Here is a 21,376-nt window from a genome sequence, read left to right on the forward strand (position 1 = left end):
ATTTAGGAATATTAGCTATATCAGATATGGGAATTAATATTTTTATTGGTTGGTTATGGTTATTTCCATCCTATGGTCTACCATATATAACATCCGGATCCATATACTATTTTATATTAACAATATCTAGTTTTTATTGTCGTTTATTTAAATCGATTCAAATTATCTGGTGTAATCTCCGGGGTAATATGTATATAGTATTAGCATTTGATCGTTTACTTCTATTGTATAAACCTTTAACTTATAAAGTATCTTCTAAATATGTTATCATAGTAATTCTTATTATAATATTCATTATCAGTATTACAATGTCATTACCAATTATAATCTATACAGATTTGTTAATAACTCAACAGCTCCTCACTTGTTGGTTTACAAATTACAGTGTATTACTCTCATTCTATAAAGTGTTATTTTCTAATTCATGCTTATTTCAATTAACACTTGTTAGTTTAGTAGATATATTCTTCTTAGTAAAGATGATCAAATGGTCTCATCAACGTCATTATATTAAGAATACAATATCACCTTTGAAAACAAAACAAATATCAAAGATTAAAACACTTCTTTTATTGGATATTATATCATTTATATGTTCAGTACCAAGTAGTATTGTTTATATGAATTTAGCATCTTTAAATAAACCAAATGTAGAATATATACGTGTATTAACACTTGTAATTCATATGTCATGGGCTTTAATATTTTTACAATCTTCATTGAATATAATACTGTATTATAAGCGTATAGATTATTTTCGTCAAATTTTATTGAAATTCATTACTGGTTATCATTTCCATGGCAGATTATCAATAATTCACAAGTCATAGAAATAAACGTAAAAATTACCAAAGGAAATTCTTTTATCATTATGATTGTATCCGTTTGAATTCTTGTAAAAAAGATTAGTAATTTCTCAAAGCTGTAGTTGATAGTACAATTTATAGATTTGAAAATTTCTGTTTTGTCATTAAGTGTTTACCAGTAGAAATATTCACATGTAGGTTGTATACATTCACTTAGTATTGTTTGTTTGAATCTTCCTATTGATGTTTTTTAGGACTGTAACTGGTCAGTCTCTAATTAGCATATGTGCATACTGTGTGTATTGCCTCGATATAGCCTTAATTCACAAGCATTATAAGCAAAGATGGATAGTGGCTAGCAGTGGAATCTAGTTTGTTGTGCTTTTCGCCCTATTTGGCATTCGTCAGCTGGATGTACTAAGTGGATTTAAACTTCACCCCATTGCACAAGCAAGTGGCTATCAGGACTCAGTAGCTGAATGGATAACTCAATTCAAGTTACTACTTCATATTAGTCAACCTCAATATTAACGATTAGATTTGATTTTATATGACAAACAAACGTTAGTTAACATGTTATAATTTAAAATGATGTACTCTAACTCAAACCTGATCAATTTTATGGATTATTAATTTGGATACGATAATTGTAGAACCTGATGAGAAATTATTGAAAAGAATGTTCTTCGTTCATATAATATTTATAACTAAAATTCACTGGGTATTGTTTGCTTGTATTATCACATTGATGTTTAGGACTGCAATTGATCAGTCTCTTATTGGAATATGTACATACTGTGCATATTGCCTCGGTATTGCTTTAATTCAAAAGCATTTTAAGCAAAGGTAGATGGTGGCTAGCAGTGGAATCCAGGACACTTATAAAGCTTGTAACTTAAGGTAGTATTGAGGCATTCTGCATAGTATGCACATATGTCAACAAGAAACTGATCGATTGCAGTCCTAAGCAACAATGAGAAGATTAAAACAAACAATACTAAGTGAATTTAAACTTCACCCCATTGCACAAGCAAGTGACTATCAGGACTCAGCAGGTGAGTGAATAACTCAATGGCGTTTGAGGCGAACGGTACTGGGTTCGAGTCCCAGAGTGAACATCAACTCTAAGATGCAGGTACATCCAGCTGACGAGTTCCAAATAGGACGAAACACTCATCAAACTGGATTCCACTGCTAGCCACTATCCATCTTTCCTTACAACGCATGTGAATCAAGGCTATATCGAGGCAATACGCACAGTATGCACATATGCCAATTAGACACTGGCAAGTTGCAGTCCTAACACATCAATAGGAAGATTCAAACAAACAATACTAAGTGAATTTTACCGCAATTTACAGATTTGAAAATTTCTGTTTTGTCATTAAGTGTTTACCCGAAAAAATATTCACATGTAGGTTGTAAAGGAAATTGTCTTGTAAAATGAATGGCGAAAAAAAACCTAAAAATTGTAAATTTTCAGGTTGTGAAACTTTGACATAGAATGATGCTGAAGCTACTATGAATAGAGCATGAAATTATTCAAATAAGCTTCGAATCTGCTACATCAATGCCCGGAGCTTGCTCAATAAACAGTCTGAACTAGGTGTACAGACTGACTCCACTACGCCAAATATAATCGCAGTCACAAAAACTTAACTGACAGCAGCCTATAGATAGTATGAAATTTGATTTTTGAAGGTTCCATGTTGGTAAGAATCAAGAGAATCCAGAAGTGTAAAGGAAGAAGAGCATATATAGTTTGACCTACTTTATTAAAATAAACTTAATAATCAATAATTAGATCCAGGATAAGTTTTTCGATCGAATTAAAATTTAATTTCATGACAGTTAATAAACTCTAGTCGATTAAAATAAGTTTGGACATTTTTGACAATAACCATAGTTTAATATTACTGAGTTTCAATAAATTTCAATGATATAGATGAGAGTTTTATCTGAACATTGAATGAGGTCAATCAAACATTTTTTTTTCATTAATCTCATCACTCAAATTATGATTTTATAAATTCAAATATGATTTTTTTTAAAATTAGTTCAGTTCATAAAGTTGAATAGGACTATCTGGCTAACAGATCCGAGGTACCTTGCGTAGACAACTGTTAATAAGCAGTTGTATCTTCTGGATGATGACTTTCGTAGTTCTCCACGTCTCCGCCCCATACAGTAGAACTGTTTTGACATTTGTATTGAAAATTCTGATCTTGGTGTTCGTTGACAATTGTTTTGAGTCCCAGATGTTCTGCAATTGTAGATATGTTGCTCTTGCTTCGCCGATCCGCGTCTTCACATTCGCATCTGATCCACCGTTTTCATGATGCTGCCCAGATATGTAAAGGTTTTCACATCCTCCAAAGCTTCTCCATCGAGTGTGATTTGATTGATGCATGTTGTGCTGTATCGTTGAGTCTTGCTTTTCCCTTTGTTTATATTGAGACCTACTGCTGTTGAGGCTGCTGCTACACTGGTCGTCTTCTCCTGAATTTGTTGTTGCGTGTGTGATAGAAGAGCCAGATGATCTGCGAAGTCTAGATTGTTCAGTTGTATCCTACCTGCCCAATGTATCCTGTGCTTCCCCCGGATATTGACGTCTTCATGATCCAGAAATCCAAATGAGAAACTTTTAATTTTTCATGAAACAGAAAAGTATCATTTGCTTCAAAATTTGAGGAATGTGTTAAGTATATTAAGTGGGATTTGTATTTAAATATATATATATATATATACATATATATATACTCAAGGAGTGATGCCTATATTCAGCTAATGTCAGAGACAATTTTTAATTGAATTATGTTATTAGTAGTAGCAATACGTCTTTAAGAGGAAGGGGGTTTATGTCTGTCGGAATTTGATTAGTTATTAGATGAAATTTAAGTAAAAGATTTTTAATAAATAAATCACTTTACGATGCAATCTCTTCCATCTTCCTATAGACTTATGCATTTGCAAAACAACAATAAGTATGAATGTGCAGTTTAGATAAATAATTTCATCGAAAAGGAAAGTTTCTCTTCTCGGAATACTCTGTTTCCTTATTCAACGACACAATGGGTTACTTTGATTCAATAAATAACTGTAGAACGAGAAAATTAACAAAACATAAGAATCGCATGATCAAAAGTGTGAAATCAAGATTTCTGGATCATGTATCTTTATTTCAAGTAAACAATAATTTTATTTAACCCACTACCGTTCGCTTCAAATGCCGTCACGTTATCCACTTAGCTACTGAGTCCTAATAACCACTTGCTTGTGCAATGGGGTGAATTTTAATTCACTTGATATTGTTTGGTTGAATATTCCCATGGACATTTAGGACTGAAATTGATCAGACTCTTATTGGCCATATGTGCTTATTGTGCGTATTGCCTTAATTTACAAGCATTATAATTAAAGATGGGTAATGCCTGGCAGTGAAATCCAGGACTGATGAAGTTCAAACATTTACCCAGTGAAAGAGAAAACAACTGTTGTTTACTAACGTCAATGGATCGAAGTTAGACATGAATATCACCGAATACTAGTTCAGTGGTCTAGAGATTAAGCGAGCAAGCAAGAGAATGAAGGTTGTATTTGCGATCTTTTGTGATGTGATCATGACAGTAATTCAAATCAAAACAAATTTCAACAGGATGTAAATTTAATACAGTTAGATTTCCTTAAACAAACGAATGAATTTTCTTTTCAAATCAATTGTCTATGTACTATGGGGTAGGAAGTAAATTAATAAATATATTTTTGTATATCGACAATGAATAGAAAGTTTTTCATTACTGACATTTCACCACTGGATTGCCAGCAATTTGTTTAGAGTAGATAAATAAATAAAAATGTTAGAAATATGATTTTCCTATTCATCGGGATATAACAAAAATATATTAATGATGAAAGATCGAATTGTTGACTTTTATATCATACATAAATTCGTTTAATGGATAGTCAATTTGTCCAAGACGGACTTCTAAAATAAGTGAATTATCACCAACAACCTTTCGAGAGTTAATCACAGTTGATTTTCCATCCATCATACGAAGTTATCGGTTAATCTTTTCTCACCTCTAGACCAATAGAATGGCAATAATATTCATCTGAACTTCTTGAAAATGATGTTATTCAGGAAATCACTACTTTGTTAGATTTGCTAAAACAAACCAACGGAAAGGCAATAATAATCAACTGGACTTCTTGTCTTGCTGCTCCCTTATACAATTTGACTATAAATTTGCCTATGTAATTGCTCGTGCTTGCTCGCTGATATTCGCTCATGTGCTTGTAGCTTTGTGGCCTGCGTCATTAGATAATAAACTGCAGTTGCAGCTTCTCTTTGCATTCTGATCTCATGCACCGTTGAGATTTGTATTATAACAGTTATCGAGGTGAAAGATTAGCGAAGCATTGCAGTACATAATCCACTTCTTCAGAGAATTGTAGCTGTAAATAATTCCCCAAAATCAATAGCTTTCTAAGTGTTCGACATTGGATGCTAACCACGTTGTTTAAGTGGACTTGTTTAATCGAAGGCTTTCGGTCATGCATCCGTACCAGATCACGTTGCAATTCGGCGTGGGACACAGCTCCTACGTTTCCATAGTCAGCTAATAACGAACGCCTCTCGATATATTGGTAACGTATCAAATATATCTTTCCTACCTCTTCTCGTCTGACTTCTGATTTCTATTTGGCCAAAAGGGTTTCGATTATAGAAGGTGCTACTGGCCTCTAATTGTCAAATTAGGATACTAGTCGTATCCTCAGTGATGAGCCGGAAGTGATCTGGTACACCAAGCCAATAAACTGTGAGTCCGTTCCTTTTTGGAATATTATTATTCATTGTTATTCTTTATTTGAATTTTACATATTGTGATATACTTTTTTTCGCGCGTTTTTCCCGGATATATTTTAATTAGGCACTTTTCGTTCTTCATATTACTATGATGGAACACTCACTTAAGGTTTTTAAGTTAAATTCTATTCCCCCTACTTCGATTCAGTTAACACCATTTCGGCCCGACAATATCGAGTCCTGGTTCTGCTACGCAGAAGCTGATTTTTGCATGCACGGAATCACGGACTCGCGCACACGATTCCTCGCGGTAGTTAAGGCGTTACTGCGCGAATTTAACATGTACGTAACACCTAGTATGTTTACTAGTGATGTTCCGGAACCTTACGAAACTCCCAAATGTTCGATTCTAAAACGTGGAGACCTAACTGATCGACGACGGTTAGACCAACTCCTTAACAATATCGACCTGCAACATGGTTCTGCGACAGACATGTTGCTAAGAATGAGAGAGGTTATCGGCCAACGAACTTTCGATGATGACCTATTCAGACAACTTTTCTTGTCTAAACTTCCTCAACAGGTGCAAGCAGTTCTCGCCTCGTTTCAAAACAACGCCGTAGACGAGCTGGCTGCATCTGCCGACCGAATCCTAGAAATCACCAAATCCACTAGCGCCGAGGTCTTTTCCATCAAAGAAAAACCCCAATCGACCTCGACTGACATGGCCGAACTATGTCACACTCTTACACGATATCTTAGATTTCGTAATGACCGTAGTCGGTCAAAAACCCCGCGTAGAAGTGTCTCTTGTGGTCGACTGGTGCTGGTATCATAACCAGTACGGTAAGTCTTCCAGAAATTGCAGGAAACCCTGCAATTATCCGACCTCAAAATCGAATGACACGAAAAACAGTTCGGGAAACTTCCCAGCCGGCACGCGTTAACGGCAACCGTAGCCGGCGAACACAGCCGCCTCTTATATGTCACTGATGAGACCACGAAAATTCGCTACCTCGTCGACACTGGCGCAGAAGTTAGCGTTCTTCCCGCGAACTCCAACGACAGACTTAACGAGTCTGTTTTAAGTTTACAGGCGGCAAACGGAAGGCCGATCGCTACTTACGGTAAAAGGTACGTCTACCTTAACGTGGGTTTACGCAAACCCATACACTGGATTTTCGTGGTTGCAGATGTCTCTATGCCAATCATTGGTATAGACCTGTTACAATATCACAATCTACTCATCGACACACGCTCACGAAGGTTAATAGACGGAAACACTAAGTTATCTGTTTGCGTGACTCCTTGTTCTGGTTGCAGGTTATCCCCAGTCACGATTAAGCACACCATAGACACCTTGTACCAATCAGTACTCGACAAATACCCCGGGATATACCAATCGCAATCGAAATTGCCTTGTGTAACCAGCAATGTTACACATCACATCTCGACTACAGGACCACCTGTATTCTCGAAAGCCCGCCGACTCTCTCCCGAAAAGCTTAGGTTAGCCAAAAACGAATTCGACCATATGATAGACTTAGGGATAATTCGACCATCAAATAGTCCATGGTCATCCCCATTGCACATGGTCCCTAAAAAGGACAGCAACGATTGGCGGCCAACTGGTGATTATCGGCGTCTGAATGCTAAAACCATTCCCGATCGTTACCCGTTGCCTCATATTCACGATTTGACAGCTACCTTGAAAGGTACAACTGTCTTTTCGAAAATCGACTTAATTAAGGCTTATAATCAAATACCGATGGCAACCGACGACATTCCTAAAACCGCCACCATCACTCCTTTCGGTCTTTACGAATTTCTACGAATGCCTTTTGGTTTAAGAAATGCGGCTCAAACCTTCCAAAGGTTTATAGACGACGTCTTCCGAGGTCTCAACTTCGTACATGCGTATGTTGATGACTGTCTAATAGCAAGTCCGGACAGAGAATCGCATCTCAAGCATCTGGACATTGTTTTCGATCGACTCCAAAGGCATGGCATTACTGTAAACATTCAGAAATGCCAAATCGGAACCAACTCCTTAGACTTCTTAGGACACACTATTGATGCTCAAGGCATCCGACCCCTTAGAAACAAAGTGGCGGCCATTCTGGATTACCCAGAACCGACCACGATCAAGCAGTTGCGAACTTTTAACGGACTTGTAAGTTTCTACAGACGGTTCATACCTAAATGCGCATCCCTTATGAAACCGCTAACCGATCAGCTTCATGGAAATGCAAAATCAATTAGTTTAGACGACACAGCCCGTAAAGCATTCTCCACAGTTAAGGAACTGATTGCTAAGGCAACCCTGCTTGCTCATCAGGACACTCAAGCGCCCATTAGTATCGCCGTAGACGCATCCGAATCAGCAATCGGAGGAGTCTTGCAACAATGGGTTAACAACTCATGGCAACCCTTAGGATTTTTCTCGAGACGGTTGCTAGACGCGGAATCTAGGTACAGCACGCTCGGTAGGGAACTCCTAGCTATGTATTGTGCTGTACGGCATTTCCAACATTCCATCGAAGGAAGAGAATTCACGCTTTTTACCGATCACAAACCTCTTACCTTCTCTTTAAGTTCATCTTCAGGCAAGTACTCACCGCGAGAGTCTCGACAACTCGACTACATTTCGCAGTTTACTTCAGACATACAACACATTTCTGGAGCTAACAATGTAGTCGCAGACGCCTTGTTTGGAATTAGTTCCTTGAACAGTTTCCAAGGACTCGAACTTCTTAAACTCGCTCAGCTTCAAAAAGAAGACATTGATCTTCAGCATGAGTTATCCTTGACCACTCTTAAACTAAGTATTAAGCAGATGGGAACAGGTAAGGAAACCTTACTTTGCGACACATCTACAGGTAGGGATCACCCAATAGTACCAAAACATTATCGACGCAACGTCTTCAATACGTTGCACAATCTTTCTCACCCAGGTGCTCGTGCAACAGTCAAACTTATAGCCGAACGCTTTTGCTGGCCTGGCATGAATAAAGACGTGAGGGAGTGGGCACGCTCCTGTGTAAGCTGTCAGAAGTCTAAGGTCGTAAGACACAACAAATGTCCCTTAGGCTCTTTCAAAACCCCTGACGCTCGTTTCGACCACGTCCATCTAGATTTGGTAGGACCCTTACCCGACTCGAACGGATACTCATATCTCCTAACATGCGTGGACCGTTTTACTCGATGGCCAGAAGCAGTACCGATTAAGGACATTACTGCTGAAACCGTGGCCCGCGCTTTCGTCGAACGATGGGTAGCAAATTTCGGCTGCCCTTCCACAATCACTACAGACCGCGGACGCCAGTTTGAATCTGGACTTTTCCGTTGTCTAACCTCACTTTTAGGAATCACGCGCTTCCGAACGACCGCCTACCACCCACAAGCAAACGGGTTGGTAGAACGTTTTCATCGACAACTAATAGCTTCATTATCAGCTGCGAACGTTACACAGTGGACAGACGCTCTTCCACTCGTCTTGCTAGGTATCCGCAATGCAGTGAAAGCTGACATTGGATACAATGCATCTCAACTCGTTTACGGAACGACACTCCGACTCCCAGGAGAATTCGTGGATCCTTCAGCTTCTTCATTGAACATGGATCTAAACTCTTACACGAGTAGGCTTACAAACGCTATGCGTTCAGTTAAACCTGCTCACACTCGACCTCAATCAACTGATGTTTTCGTTCAACCTGAATTACGACATAGTATACACGTCTTCGTTCATGGAGACTCACATCGACGACCTCTCGAATCAGCATACGAAGGACCCTTCAAAGTTCTTCAACGCGAACCCAAGTACTATGTCGTCGATAAAAACGGCACGAACGATAGCATCAGTATCGATTGCTTAAAAGCAGCGTACTTAGAAGGAAACCCTAGCTACGTCGAATTTCCTTCGGTACAATCGTACGACACGGCTCCTACACTCGTAGTACCCTACACGACAGCCGACACACAACTTAATACTTCGTCAACGTCGATAGATAAACCTAAAACAACGCGTTCTGGAAGAAGAGTAAGATTTCCAGAACATCTTGACGACTATTGCACGTAGGACACAAGCTTTATCTTGAATTCCCCTTTCATTGTTTATTATAAAAAAATTTTTTTAATATGATCATTTTTTATTTATTTAAAAGAAAAACAAAACATTTTTATTTTTTTTGAGCGTATTTATATTTTTTTATATATAAAAAAAACCAAAAAAAACATTTTTTTACGATCGCTTTTACGCTGTTTGCAAGTGTATTAGTTTATTTATTTTTTTTCTCCCGCTCATCTTGTGTCCTTACGCAAGTACGAGTGTATTTTCGACATGCACTCACACGTTTTATTTTTCCTCTTTTCCAGGACGGCTGGAAAAGAACGACGAATTTTCGCAAGGAACCGAAATTTTCATTGTACTTTATTTCTTTATTGCTATGTTGTACATTTTGGTCCCTTAGTATAAGGAAAGACGACCAGACGCTGCTAAACGAAGCAAGCTATCAGAAGAGTGTTTACGAACGACTAACTCGTTGGGTTTAAACTTCTGGCTGGTCACGTCTTAGGGGCATCACTACCTCACTAGGGGGGAGTGATCTGTAGCTGTAAATAATTCCCCAAAATCAATAGCTTTCTAAGTGTTCGACATTGGATGCTGACCACGTTGTTTAAGTGGACTTGTTTAACCGAAGGCTTTCGGTCATGCATCCGTACCAGGTCACGTTGCAATTCGGCGTGGGACACAGCTCCTACGTTTCCATAGTCAGCTAATAACGAACGCCTCTCGATATATTGGTAACGTATCAAATATATCTTTCCTACCTCTTCTCGTCTGACTTCTGATTTCTATTTGGCCAAAAGGGTTTCGATTATAGAAGGTGCTACTGGCCTCTAATTGTCAAATTAGGATACTAGTCGTATCCTTAGAATAAATAACCAATTTAAAATTAATCCAAGTTTAAATAGTACAACGGAACGGAATATTAAGTGATCAATCAAAATACAGGTCTGAATAAATCAATGTCATGTCATTTCGGTCAAAGTGATTCATAAGCGACATGTATGTAAATTTGTATGTATGTATATATGCACTGTTAAGGATGAAAATTGTGTGACTTTTATGGTGTGAAAAGACAGCGTTTAATTTGTAAGGCAATAGTGTGAATTGTAAATAATATCAAACTAGGTGGCTAGGATAAATAGTCAAATAGAATCTATTGTAAGGCCTTCTTTTCTATTGAGAGAAGTAGGATTAAGCAGTATACTGAATGCTTCAGTTACTCTCCTTTCTTTGTAATTGGAAAAGCCGATTTAAATCGTTGTTTTGCTGTCTCAGTCTTCTTTCGGTTAAAATATGAGAACACAGTTCAAGATTTTAATTTATAATGTAGAAGTTGATGTAGGGAACAAAAATCACAAAGAAGTTTGAGTGTATGTTAACCGGTATGAATTGGTATGATATTGGGTTGGGTAACTATCGTTGTAATATGTAAACAGATTAATCGATAAAAGAGGAGCGTAATTACACAGAGAAAATATCAGCACTAGTGTTATGAGAATGTAACAGGTGTGGTTATATTTGATTTGTCATATTATGGTGGAAATTGCCATTGGATTATTGAGTCAGAATATACCAGAAAATTGATAGTTAATTCGAAAGTTGATAAGAGCTGTTGATTTGTAATTCGATCAATTCTGTCATTCAAAATACTCCCTAATATGGTTAGTGTTTTGTTCGTACAAGAAGAGCTGTGTTAGAACTATTGACCGTTGCAACCCCACCTATGTTCAACCAAGATACAACGGATAGATAAGGACAAAGGAGTGAATTTCTAGAGCATCTGTCAATGTTTCTCCATAGAAGAATTTGACTTGATGGATTCACCAACAGTTATATCTGTGTAAATAATTCAATTTTTTAATTTTGGTGTTACCGTCTCTAATGTGTTGTTGAATCTGATGATATTTTATCGAAAACGGGAATTGTAGTTCACAAATCTTTTTTGTTATCTGTCTATATCAAAAAATGTCTCAATTATTGTCATAACCAAATGTTTCTTAACGTTAATGATCATACTATTGAATACCAGTTGGGAACTGTTTCCGATGTTGCGTTCAATTTGCATAAGTGTTGTCAGGAGCCTGATTGGTTGAAATTTTCATTCTCTTATTGCTGATATTACAAATACTCATACTTTTAATATTTATGCTAGTAGCATTCATTTTGTTAATGATCAGGTTACATACAATCATCCTATTTATGATCATCTTACAAGTACTATACAAAAGTGTTTATCAGTTTAATAATCGTATTGTCAGCACTAAATGTTATGTCACTTTTTATTCATATTATCAAACTGGCAACCTTTATTAACTTTGTTAACCCTCTTCTTTGTCTTTTCTGATATTTATCTCTTACATAAGCTCATTGATGTTCAAATATTTATTAGGTTATCTTTCTTGCCATGTTAAGTGATCATGTAGTCAGCATTAACTCCATTACCATTATATAACATCTTTTAACTTAATTATGATTACTATTAACCATAACATCACCTGTTCTACTCTGCATTATTACTTTTCAAGTTATAAAGGGAGACAGAACTTAACCATTTTTATTCATATATTTAGTGTCCTATCCATCTAGTGATTACAATCTCGGTTACTGAGGTCAAATAGATTCTTATCAGCGGTCCTTGTGTTCTTACTACGCGTCATCGGATTGGGGGTTTCAGTACCAAGGTCAAGTCAATATAACATTCAGTAGACATAACCAAGACAGGAAACAGTTTCGATATAATATGAATTTCAAATAATGCTTAATTTTCATTGATCTATTAAGTTAAACAGACCAGTATTTTCTTTCAAATGTCTTGGAGTTGTTTGGAGTTCACCCATATTACCGAATGACCTGCGAAACATACAGAAGGAAATTACTTCATAAATGAAATTTCAGCGTACGTCAAAACTATTACCTACGTACATTAAGATAAACCAAATCTCTTAAATATGATTGTTCTAATCATATGGAAGGCCTAATGAGATATTGTGGAACATATTTCTGAACAAATATATTAATATTTGTTCTGTCAAAAAGTCAATACATTGCACATGATTTGTAATGGTATGTTTGTGTATTAATTGGAAATTGTCTTCGATCATTCATAGGTTGATAAGCAGTCAGCTATACCTAAACAAGACTAACTAAGGGATTACTATAGGAATCACGTACTGTAATCTGACTTAAATTTGCTTGTGATTCATAGTAAGAAAGAAGTAGGATAGAAATGAGGTGTTAATATCAACACATGGAACTTATATGAGTTTGTACAAATTCTTATCAGTTTTATGAAGCATCATACGGCATTAGAGGCATATACGCATAAATATGCTGTTTCATTGCATATTCAATGAATCGAATTCATAATTAAACACTTTATTCAACAACACCAAAAGCACACAATGGTTTATTGAAAACATATGTCATTTGAATATGCATTCGATGTGTAGAAATGGATTGTAAACCTCTTAGGAATTATTTATTAAAATCATGTTTATAAAATGATGGACATTCAAATACATGTTGAGGATTTACTCTTTTACTAATTTTACGATATGATTTTTGAAGATTGGATGAAATGCAGTGGTAGTATGTGTTAAATACTGGGGTAAGGAGGTATCATCAATTCAATCACCCACAATAGGAAACTTATGGCATCTAACTGGTAGTTGATATTCGGTTACGACAAGTGATTAATGGTTTGAACAGAATTCGTTTGAATTTCTCAATGTGAATACAATATAAAATGATGTTCAAAGACGATTGGAGGAAAATCAAAGTCCATCCTGTGTTTAAAAAGATCAGAAGGAAATACACGAATCTTACTGGAATATGAGATTTTAAACGATTAACAGAGATTGTTAGAAGATAAGATATTCCACAGGGCAATGCGCACAAAAATGAAAAAATATGGAGCACAAGCATTGTGACAGTACGTCCATTGCTAGTCATTTTTGATGTTTGTGTATCCATCGGCTGAGGACGACTACGAGACCAACGTACTACACTCACTAAAAAAGATATATCAATCATAATGACAATTAAAAATTGTGTTAGACATGTGTGTGAAAACAAAGCTTGATAAATTACCAGGAAATCAGTGTAGAGTTTATGCCAACATATATTACGATTGGTTACGAGAATCAAATCACTATATATGGAAATAGGTAGTGACATTACAATGGATATAATGAAGACTGTAGTGATTATTATCCAGACAGTATATTTGGGATGTTTCTTAAACAATAATGGTTTATGAATCAACAGCAAACGATCAAATGCCATTATTAGAAAGATGTTTCCACGAAAAATACAGGTGAGTGATTGAAAGAACACATACAGTTTGCAGCTAGTAGTTGATGTTAATGAGATGAAGTAATATGTATTTCCTGCTGTTGCGAATGGTAGACCAAATGTAGGAAACCAATACAACCATCCAACAGTGATAACGATTGAAATATCTGATAAAGCGAGAACTCCCAAATATATGAATTGTCTATTATGTTGTAGATAGTATAGAAATATTGTAGCAACGATACAATTGGAAATCAAATCAGCGACTCCAATCATTGGGAATACATAAGCCATAAAACTTCCGAGAAATATCGAAATGTGACACAGTATTTTACTGGCATTTGGATGTCCTTGTTCTAACATCACACAATCAAACATTGTGTTCACTGGAGTATAGAAATTAGTCGAGTTGGGTTTCTCATTCATTTTGACAATTTGTCTGCGTACGTTCATGTAAATTAAATTCTTGTAGTTTAGATTATTTGATGAGCTATTAATCAAATGGATTTAATTTAAACAAAATGCAAAACGTTTCGTGAAATGCAATAATAATCTCTAACGGTTGATAGCGGAAACGCCCAAGCACTTTTTCAAATGAGACTTTGTTAACTTCCTTGAAACTCATGGTTCTAATCAAATAAAATAATTTTCCATTTTATCGGTAGTTGGAAGGACTATTTTAGTTGGTTTAAGTAGCACAACCTACATTTCCCTCACAACGATTGTAAAAATATGAATATTGAATAAATCATCAGATTGTCACTATAATGAGTGGGAAGTTGTTTCTTTTTTACAAATTTTGATTTTTTTTCATACATTTCCATTTTGTTAACTTTATCTTCTATTGAAGTTGAGAAGAATTGAAATTTGTCTGCTCTATCGATGGAGATCCGTCTGTTTGTAAGATGGTATTTGGAGGTAGTCAACAGGAAATCCTGTGACCTAGGTTTCATGTTATTCAGTGCTCATTACCAAGGTGAGGTAACTAATACTCCCTGACTGATTCGATATCGTTTCACTCAGCTTCATAGACCCAGTCATTACCATTGAGCTAGTGAGGCAGTGAGCGACCTTTTGTAGTACTGAGGTGTATTGCACAATGGATTAGTCACTGAGTAGTGACCACCATCATGTCACCAGCTTAGATCTTAATATTGTTCATGCGATGCTGAGTCTCGTAGACTAATGACTACATTCCAACTTGATAGACAAAACTCTATCAACCCTGAGAAAGATTTTACATACAAGACATTAGTAAACTTTAAATGATCAATCAGTTATACAAGAGGATATATCAGTTTATTCATTCATATTTCAGACGGTTTACAAACGTAGCTGGCATCATATAATAAGGTAGATAATTTCACTTATTAAAGACTATATGGATATCGGTAGTCAGCAGTCAGTCCTTTTATAATTACCTAACAATTTGTACTTTTCACTCATTATGTTTAGTTATGTAATCCATTCCACTGTTTTCATTAACTAATAAACTGCTATGATTGGTTTAATAATTTCGTATGTGCAGATAAATATCAATGTATATTATAGTAAAAGTTTGTTTTCCTCATGTCCCTGATATGCACCACAAATTTCGACTCAATTAGCGGCATGAACTACACAACAATTTGTGGGAACATAAGTTTTACAACTCAATTAATATTTATCACTATGCGTTACAAGTTTTGAATAGAATCAGTATATATACATGTACTTCATTGGTACATTTTACTATTTGGTTTAACGGAAACATTCACGATTAAAAATCTCAAATTAGACAATTTAACTAATTCATTTATTTTCAGTGACTCGGAATAAAAAATAAAAAAACAAACTAAACTAGAATAGACCTTACATAAACAAACCAACATGATACAAAGATATGCTTTATATTAAAAGGTTACTATTAAGACTGAAAGGCCGCAAATCAACTAGACATGACTTTTATTTGATAAAGTATTTTTACATTGAATATGTTGTTATATTTGGATTATTGAAAGTGTTTCAAATACAGTAATGAATGAACTTTATTCTTAATTGCTATACTAATATGTTTTAATAAACTACTATCTGGTAGACTTTAGTAGTATTAAGCTATTATTATTGAGAGGATTTTGTAAAGAATAATTTGACTTGAAATTTGATATTCATTACAGATAAACCTTAATTAGGATATCATGAGAAATCCTGAACACTTATTTCTGGTTACTGTAAGAACTTTTAGTAATACGTAAATATGACTCTGGTAAGATTGAATCTACAGAATTTGAATCTCGTGACAAGCGCCTAATCTGTAGTATCTAGTATTGTTACCCGTCTGTTTGATTTGTTCTAATGTTTGAATAGATGAATACATGTAACCTTTCCCAGTTATTTTGTTATTCTACACATCCCATTTCGTTATTTTAAATATTCGTCAAACAGTTGTACATAAAACACAAATGATTTCTTGCATTTAACATTTCAGATAAGTTATGCAATAGTTATAATGCTAAAAACGTAAGTGACTATGAAAAGCTCAGCAGTGGTGATATTTAATCAGTAATAAAATGAACGTTTACCAGGTTGTTAAACTTCCAATAGAGATAGAAAATCACTGATGACATTGAGTTAGGATTCATTATTTCGTCATCGTCATTTGATTTCAATCTATTAATAGTGTTACTTGATATATCAAGAATTGCCTGGTCTCAAACTACCAGTCATAATACCAATAAAACTACTGAAGTACTTCGTATTATTCAAAATCAAAAACACTCATGTGACTAGACAAAGTCCAAGACTGTAATGCATCCCAAACCATCAATGCAAAATAGATGCACCAATAGAACTTCGTAGTACAAATCTGAGTGACGGAGTTATAATTTACCAATTGCGGTTTATAGATGAAAGTTTGCAATTAGAATGACATGGAAATATAATAAACCAATTGTTTAGCAAAAGACGAACGAATTATAAAACAGACCTCCTTGAAAATAACTCCGATGATTGATTTCCTTTCTCCACCTTTTCAAAAATGACTTAAGTTGAGATAAATGAACGATTTGATTCAGACTCAGCAAATCAATGGTACCATGACTGTTAAGTTTGTTAACGTTCTCTATCCAAAACCTCTTCCAATCACCTCTGTTTTGTGTATTGTTTTATACTACTTAATAATATTCAGTAAATAGTTGCATTTCTAGCAATTTCTAAGTGCATGTTGTGGCGCAAGTTTATCGTGTAATTTTCGAAAATATTTACATATGATTATAACATTTATTGTATTTATCATTATCATTACTGACTCTCAATCCCTGCAACAACTATTCTCACTTTCGCATAGTCGTTTAATATTTTTTTAAACACAACGATCTCCATATCCGTTTGATCTTGGTTCCGTTTTGGCTTATTGATAGACTGTTATCAAGATTACACACAGCTATCAGCCGTCATTTGCATTATCGTATATCATAATCACTCTCCACGTTGTTATTACGGGAAGTCCTTCTTCCTTCAAACTACAGACACACTAAGAGCAACAGATACCTGACGAGTTGAAGTTTGTTGCTCATTGATGTCCACTCATGAATAAAGAACCGCTTTTTACACAAATCGCTCTTTCATCAACTTCGGTTTCTCATGTAGTTAAACGCTTTGACCGAGTTAACAACTACTATTTCAAGCCCTAAAGCTCCTGAATTATTTGTGTCCGTGTGTGTGTGGTGAGGATGATTGTTCTCTGGTGACACACCAAAACTTGAACAAAACACTTATATACTCCTCTCAGGTTTCAAATATTACTATAGATGGTGAGAAAATTCTCGAAAACACAGAAAATTACCTTTGAGACCTTTGAGATTGTGGATTGTATGATATTCGAACACTTTTAATAACATAATCAACCATCATAACTTAAGGGAAAAAATATTTTTCAAGTAGGTGGATAAAAAAGAACTGTAAGCACAGACTAACAATATCAAAACATACATTTGACTCTGTCAAGTGATAATACTAACCTTTATTAAAAATAAATTACACACTACATTTCAATAGAGGTATATTGTTTAAGATCAAGATTTTCTCCTAGAGAAGTTAAGGAAAAATGCGAATAAAGACAAAGAGACTTGACTGAGTAGCTACGTTGATAAAGTGACTGTATTTGAAACGTACGATACTGGATTCGAGTATCACAGTGAACATCAACTCTGGAATGCAAGTACATCCAGCTGACAACTTCAAAATAGGTCGAAGCGTACATCCTGCATTCCACTGCTAACCGTCATTCATCTCTGTTTATAATACTTGTGACCTAAGTTAATATAGAAGCAGTCTGTACAGGCTGCACATATACCAATAAGAGATTGATCTATTCCATTTCGAAACATCAACGGGAAGATTCAAACACCCAATACAAAAATGAAATATATAGTGAAATCAAGATAAGAAACTTGCTATATAACCACCTTTCTCCCTCTATTTATGATTTAGACTATTCAACCATAACTTTGTGAATGCTATAAACCTATCGATTTTATACAAATATGGTGATTCATCGACTTCAATTATTCCAAAGACCAAGCATGTATCATTAAAATGGTCTAGAAAAAGTGTTTTTTGCCTTCCCCTTTTCCTCTCAGTTTTACATTTATAAAAATCAATCAGAGAGAATTATCCGTCAGTAGATGTAAACTAATCGTTCTATAAACAGATTATTTATCAATTTTACTATCAACAGATATAATCATATAATCTGTTATATCGAGTGTGGCTGCCTATGAGAGAGCAGTGAATTATCGATCAGAGCAATGATATACAAAAGCCGTATGAGCACTCTTGAGGAGTTATCAGTCCCACTATCTACCTAACCCCACCAGTTAAGTCCAGAATACCAATAACAGCCTCTGCAATATGAATCATTATTCTCAAATATACTGGATTTATAAACCGAACAGACAGACCAGATCGGGATATAACATAATCCGTATAAAAACCAGATAAACAATGAAGTCAAGATATGGTTTATCAACAATGACTAATTAGGTAACATTCAATTAATTAGCTAGACCGTACAGAAAAACACAACAAAGATCTAGTAATTTAGAATAGTATATCACAAAATAATTGAGTGTTGTGATGATACATTGACTTGTCATTGTATCACGCCATATGTATATATATATATTCGTATTTACTTGGCTCAATACGCTTATTGAATAAGAGATATTTGTTGTGCTTTTTATCACAGATTAGTCAAGTAAGCTTCATTGAAATGCTACAATTTATTCACAACTGTCATGTGTTATTAATCATACGAGAAGAAATTTCTTGTGCTATTTGTCATTTCCAAAATCTTCATGATAATTCCAACCATATATATTGGCGGCTTGCTTGAATATCTGAGTTAACTGTTCCTATCATCCAGATATTTCAACAAGTTATTTAATTTTGTTTGTTTTAATACATCATTATGGCTACTAATCGCATAACCTATTCAGGTACGTTTCAGAAAAGTGTACAACCTTTCGTTGTACAAGTTACTAAAGGTTCAGTCACAGAAATCATTGATGCTGGCAATATATAGGGAAAAGAATGTACATTATTCAAATGTTGATTGACTGAACTGTTAACTTTTAATTGGTGATTACCCAATATTTGTCGTCAGGATCGACCAAGAAGAAAGAAACGGAAACTTGTTGAAATACTTTGTTCTGAGAATTCTATATTGTACCAAAAATATAATATTGAATAAAGCTCATTATAATAATATAGTGAGCGCGGTATTTTATTAAGTTTTAATACATATTTGAACTGAAGAAAATAGTCTATAAGAACTTTCGTCTTAATTTGATCGAATAGTTTCTTAGTATTTAGGCGCCGAGTTGATGTTATAAGACATTACGGAGTGATAATGTATTTGTACAATCTCAGTGAATGAATTCAAAGTAAATCCAAAATTTCTTCGGCCAATCTGGTATTGTAGTGAACAAGAACACGGGTGGGAACAATCAAATGTAATTAAGCTCAACATTACAGAACATCTCATTAAATTATGATAACCATATAAAGAACAGTTAATTTGAAAATTAACAATCACTTGTCTCAATTTGACTCTTCCTTCTGCAAATATCCGTCCATAGTCTCCGATTATAATTAATCATGCATTTTCGTACGAACTGCGTGTCGTTCTTGTTGTCTCCTTACCGATCTTCTACTGAAATACATTCAATTCCCGACCATCACCATATACTGCTTATGGGGATGTCAGTAACCCACACAACAGTATCAGGAAATTTAATCGAACATCAGAATTATCCAATAATTTTGATTCATTCTCTGACATTTTACAATTACATTCTTCCTCCATAAACAAAATAGTCCTTCTTTTTAATTTTTAATACAAATAGTTTTACTGACATCATTTAGTCTTACAATCCAAGTTAGTACATACAATAATCAATTTAGGTGAATTCTGTGAATGTTAATTGTAGGCATTGTGTAAAATATAGTTGTAAATATTTTTGAGTGGAGTCTCTTTCTTTAACCTGGAGGGTTTACTCGTGAATCCTTCATTATCTTCCCTCATGATGCTATCCAGAATGACAATAAACACTCATGAAAAAACTATACTGGTTAGATAACGAAACAACCCAAGTCATCTAACTCAGCTATAAATCATCACCAATATCTACAAATAGTTGCGAATATTTACCAATCTAACGTTTGATTATTTGGAAATAACAACAAAAACACACAACTAGCTTCGTTTTCATTTTCATTGACAATTACCAGTACAGCAAGTGAATGACCTTAAGGACATTGATGATTTGTGAAAGAAATGAAAAATTATTATTCGGCATCTCAGTCACAGATATTATCATCAACTCATGGACTAACTGGTATCAATTATAAGATACGAAATTGCCAAGTTAAAAGACTCGGTGACTGTATCTTAAAACTTTTGGCAGACAGTGCGATAGTTATCCATCATAGCAATGAATGATAGGGGTTTTATCGGAGTTAATGGTACAAACCAGTGATTCATAGTTCTCGATATAGTCAATGGAACTAATTATGAAAGCAATAGTGGGATGTTGCTTACGTGATGACAGTTATCAAGAAAAATTCACAAATGAATGTGGAACAACAAGTGAAGAGGTAAATAGGATGTTCTTTGGTTGATATAAAGCATGTCTTCCTAAAACTTGGCTAAAAAGGTGATGAAATATAGTTGGGAGGTTTGATTTTATGCTAAATGTGATACTGAAAAAGAATATTGAGCAACCGAGTTGTTATCTCTATACCAAGCCAAATGCTCATTGTGAAAATCAAATGTGAACAAACTCTCACTTTATATTACCTCTAATTGTGCCTATCAGTTTACGTGTATGTGCCAAGGTACATACATCAGAAGAAAAGAGA

At 35.0% G+C, this 21,376-nt stretch overlaps 2 protein-coding genes across 2 annotated transcripts in view; one reads left to right on the plus strand and one right to left on the minus strand.

The window, feature by feature from the left end:
* Smp_083940 (rhodopsin-like orphan GPCR,putative) overlaps window positions 1-11,925 on the plus strand; it is a gene marked incomplete at both ends in the record, with an annotated part of 28,757 nt that extends 16,832 nt beyond the window's left edge. The window contains 2 exons of the mRNA XM_018791468.1: window positions 601-677; window positions 11,860-11,925. Coding sequence (XP_018645411.1) covers window positions 601-677; window positions 11,860-11,925 — 143 coding nt within the window. The remainder of the gene's footprint in view (window positions 1-600; window positions 678-11,859) is intronic.
* A 1,132-nt stretch (window positions 11,926-13,057) lies between these two features.
* Window positions 13,058-14,338, minus strand: Smp_083950 (hypothetical protein; the record flags this gene model as incomplete). The annotated part of the gene is made up of 2 exons (XM_018791469.1): window positions 13,058-13,148; window positions 14,022-14,338. 2 exons carry the CDS (start codon window positions 14,336-14,338, stop codon window positions 13,058-13,060), a joined length of 408 nt encoding a protein of 135 aa, XP_018645412.1.
* Between the last annotated feature and the right edge of the window lie 7,038 nt (window positions 14,339-21,376).

Source organism: Schistosoma mansoni (genome assembly GCF_000237925.1).
Source record: "Schistosoma mansoni, WGS project CABG00000000 data, chromosome 3 unplaced supercontig 0044, strain Puerto Rico, whole genome shotgun sequence".
In the NCBI taxonomy this organism is placed as follows: domain Eukaryota; kingdom Metazoa; phylum Platyhelminthes; class Trematoda; order Strigeidida; family Schistosomatidae; genus Schistosoma; species Schistosoma mansoni.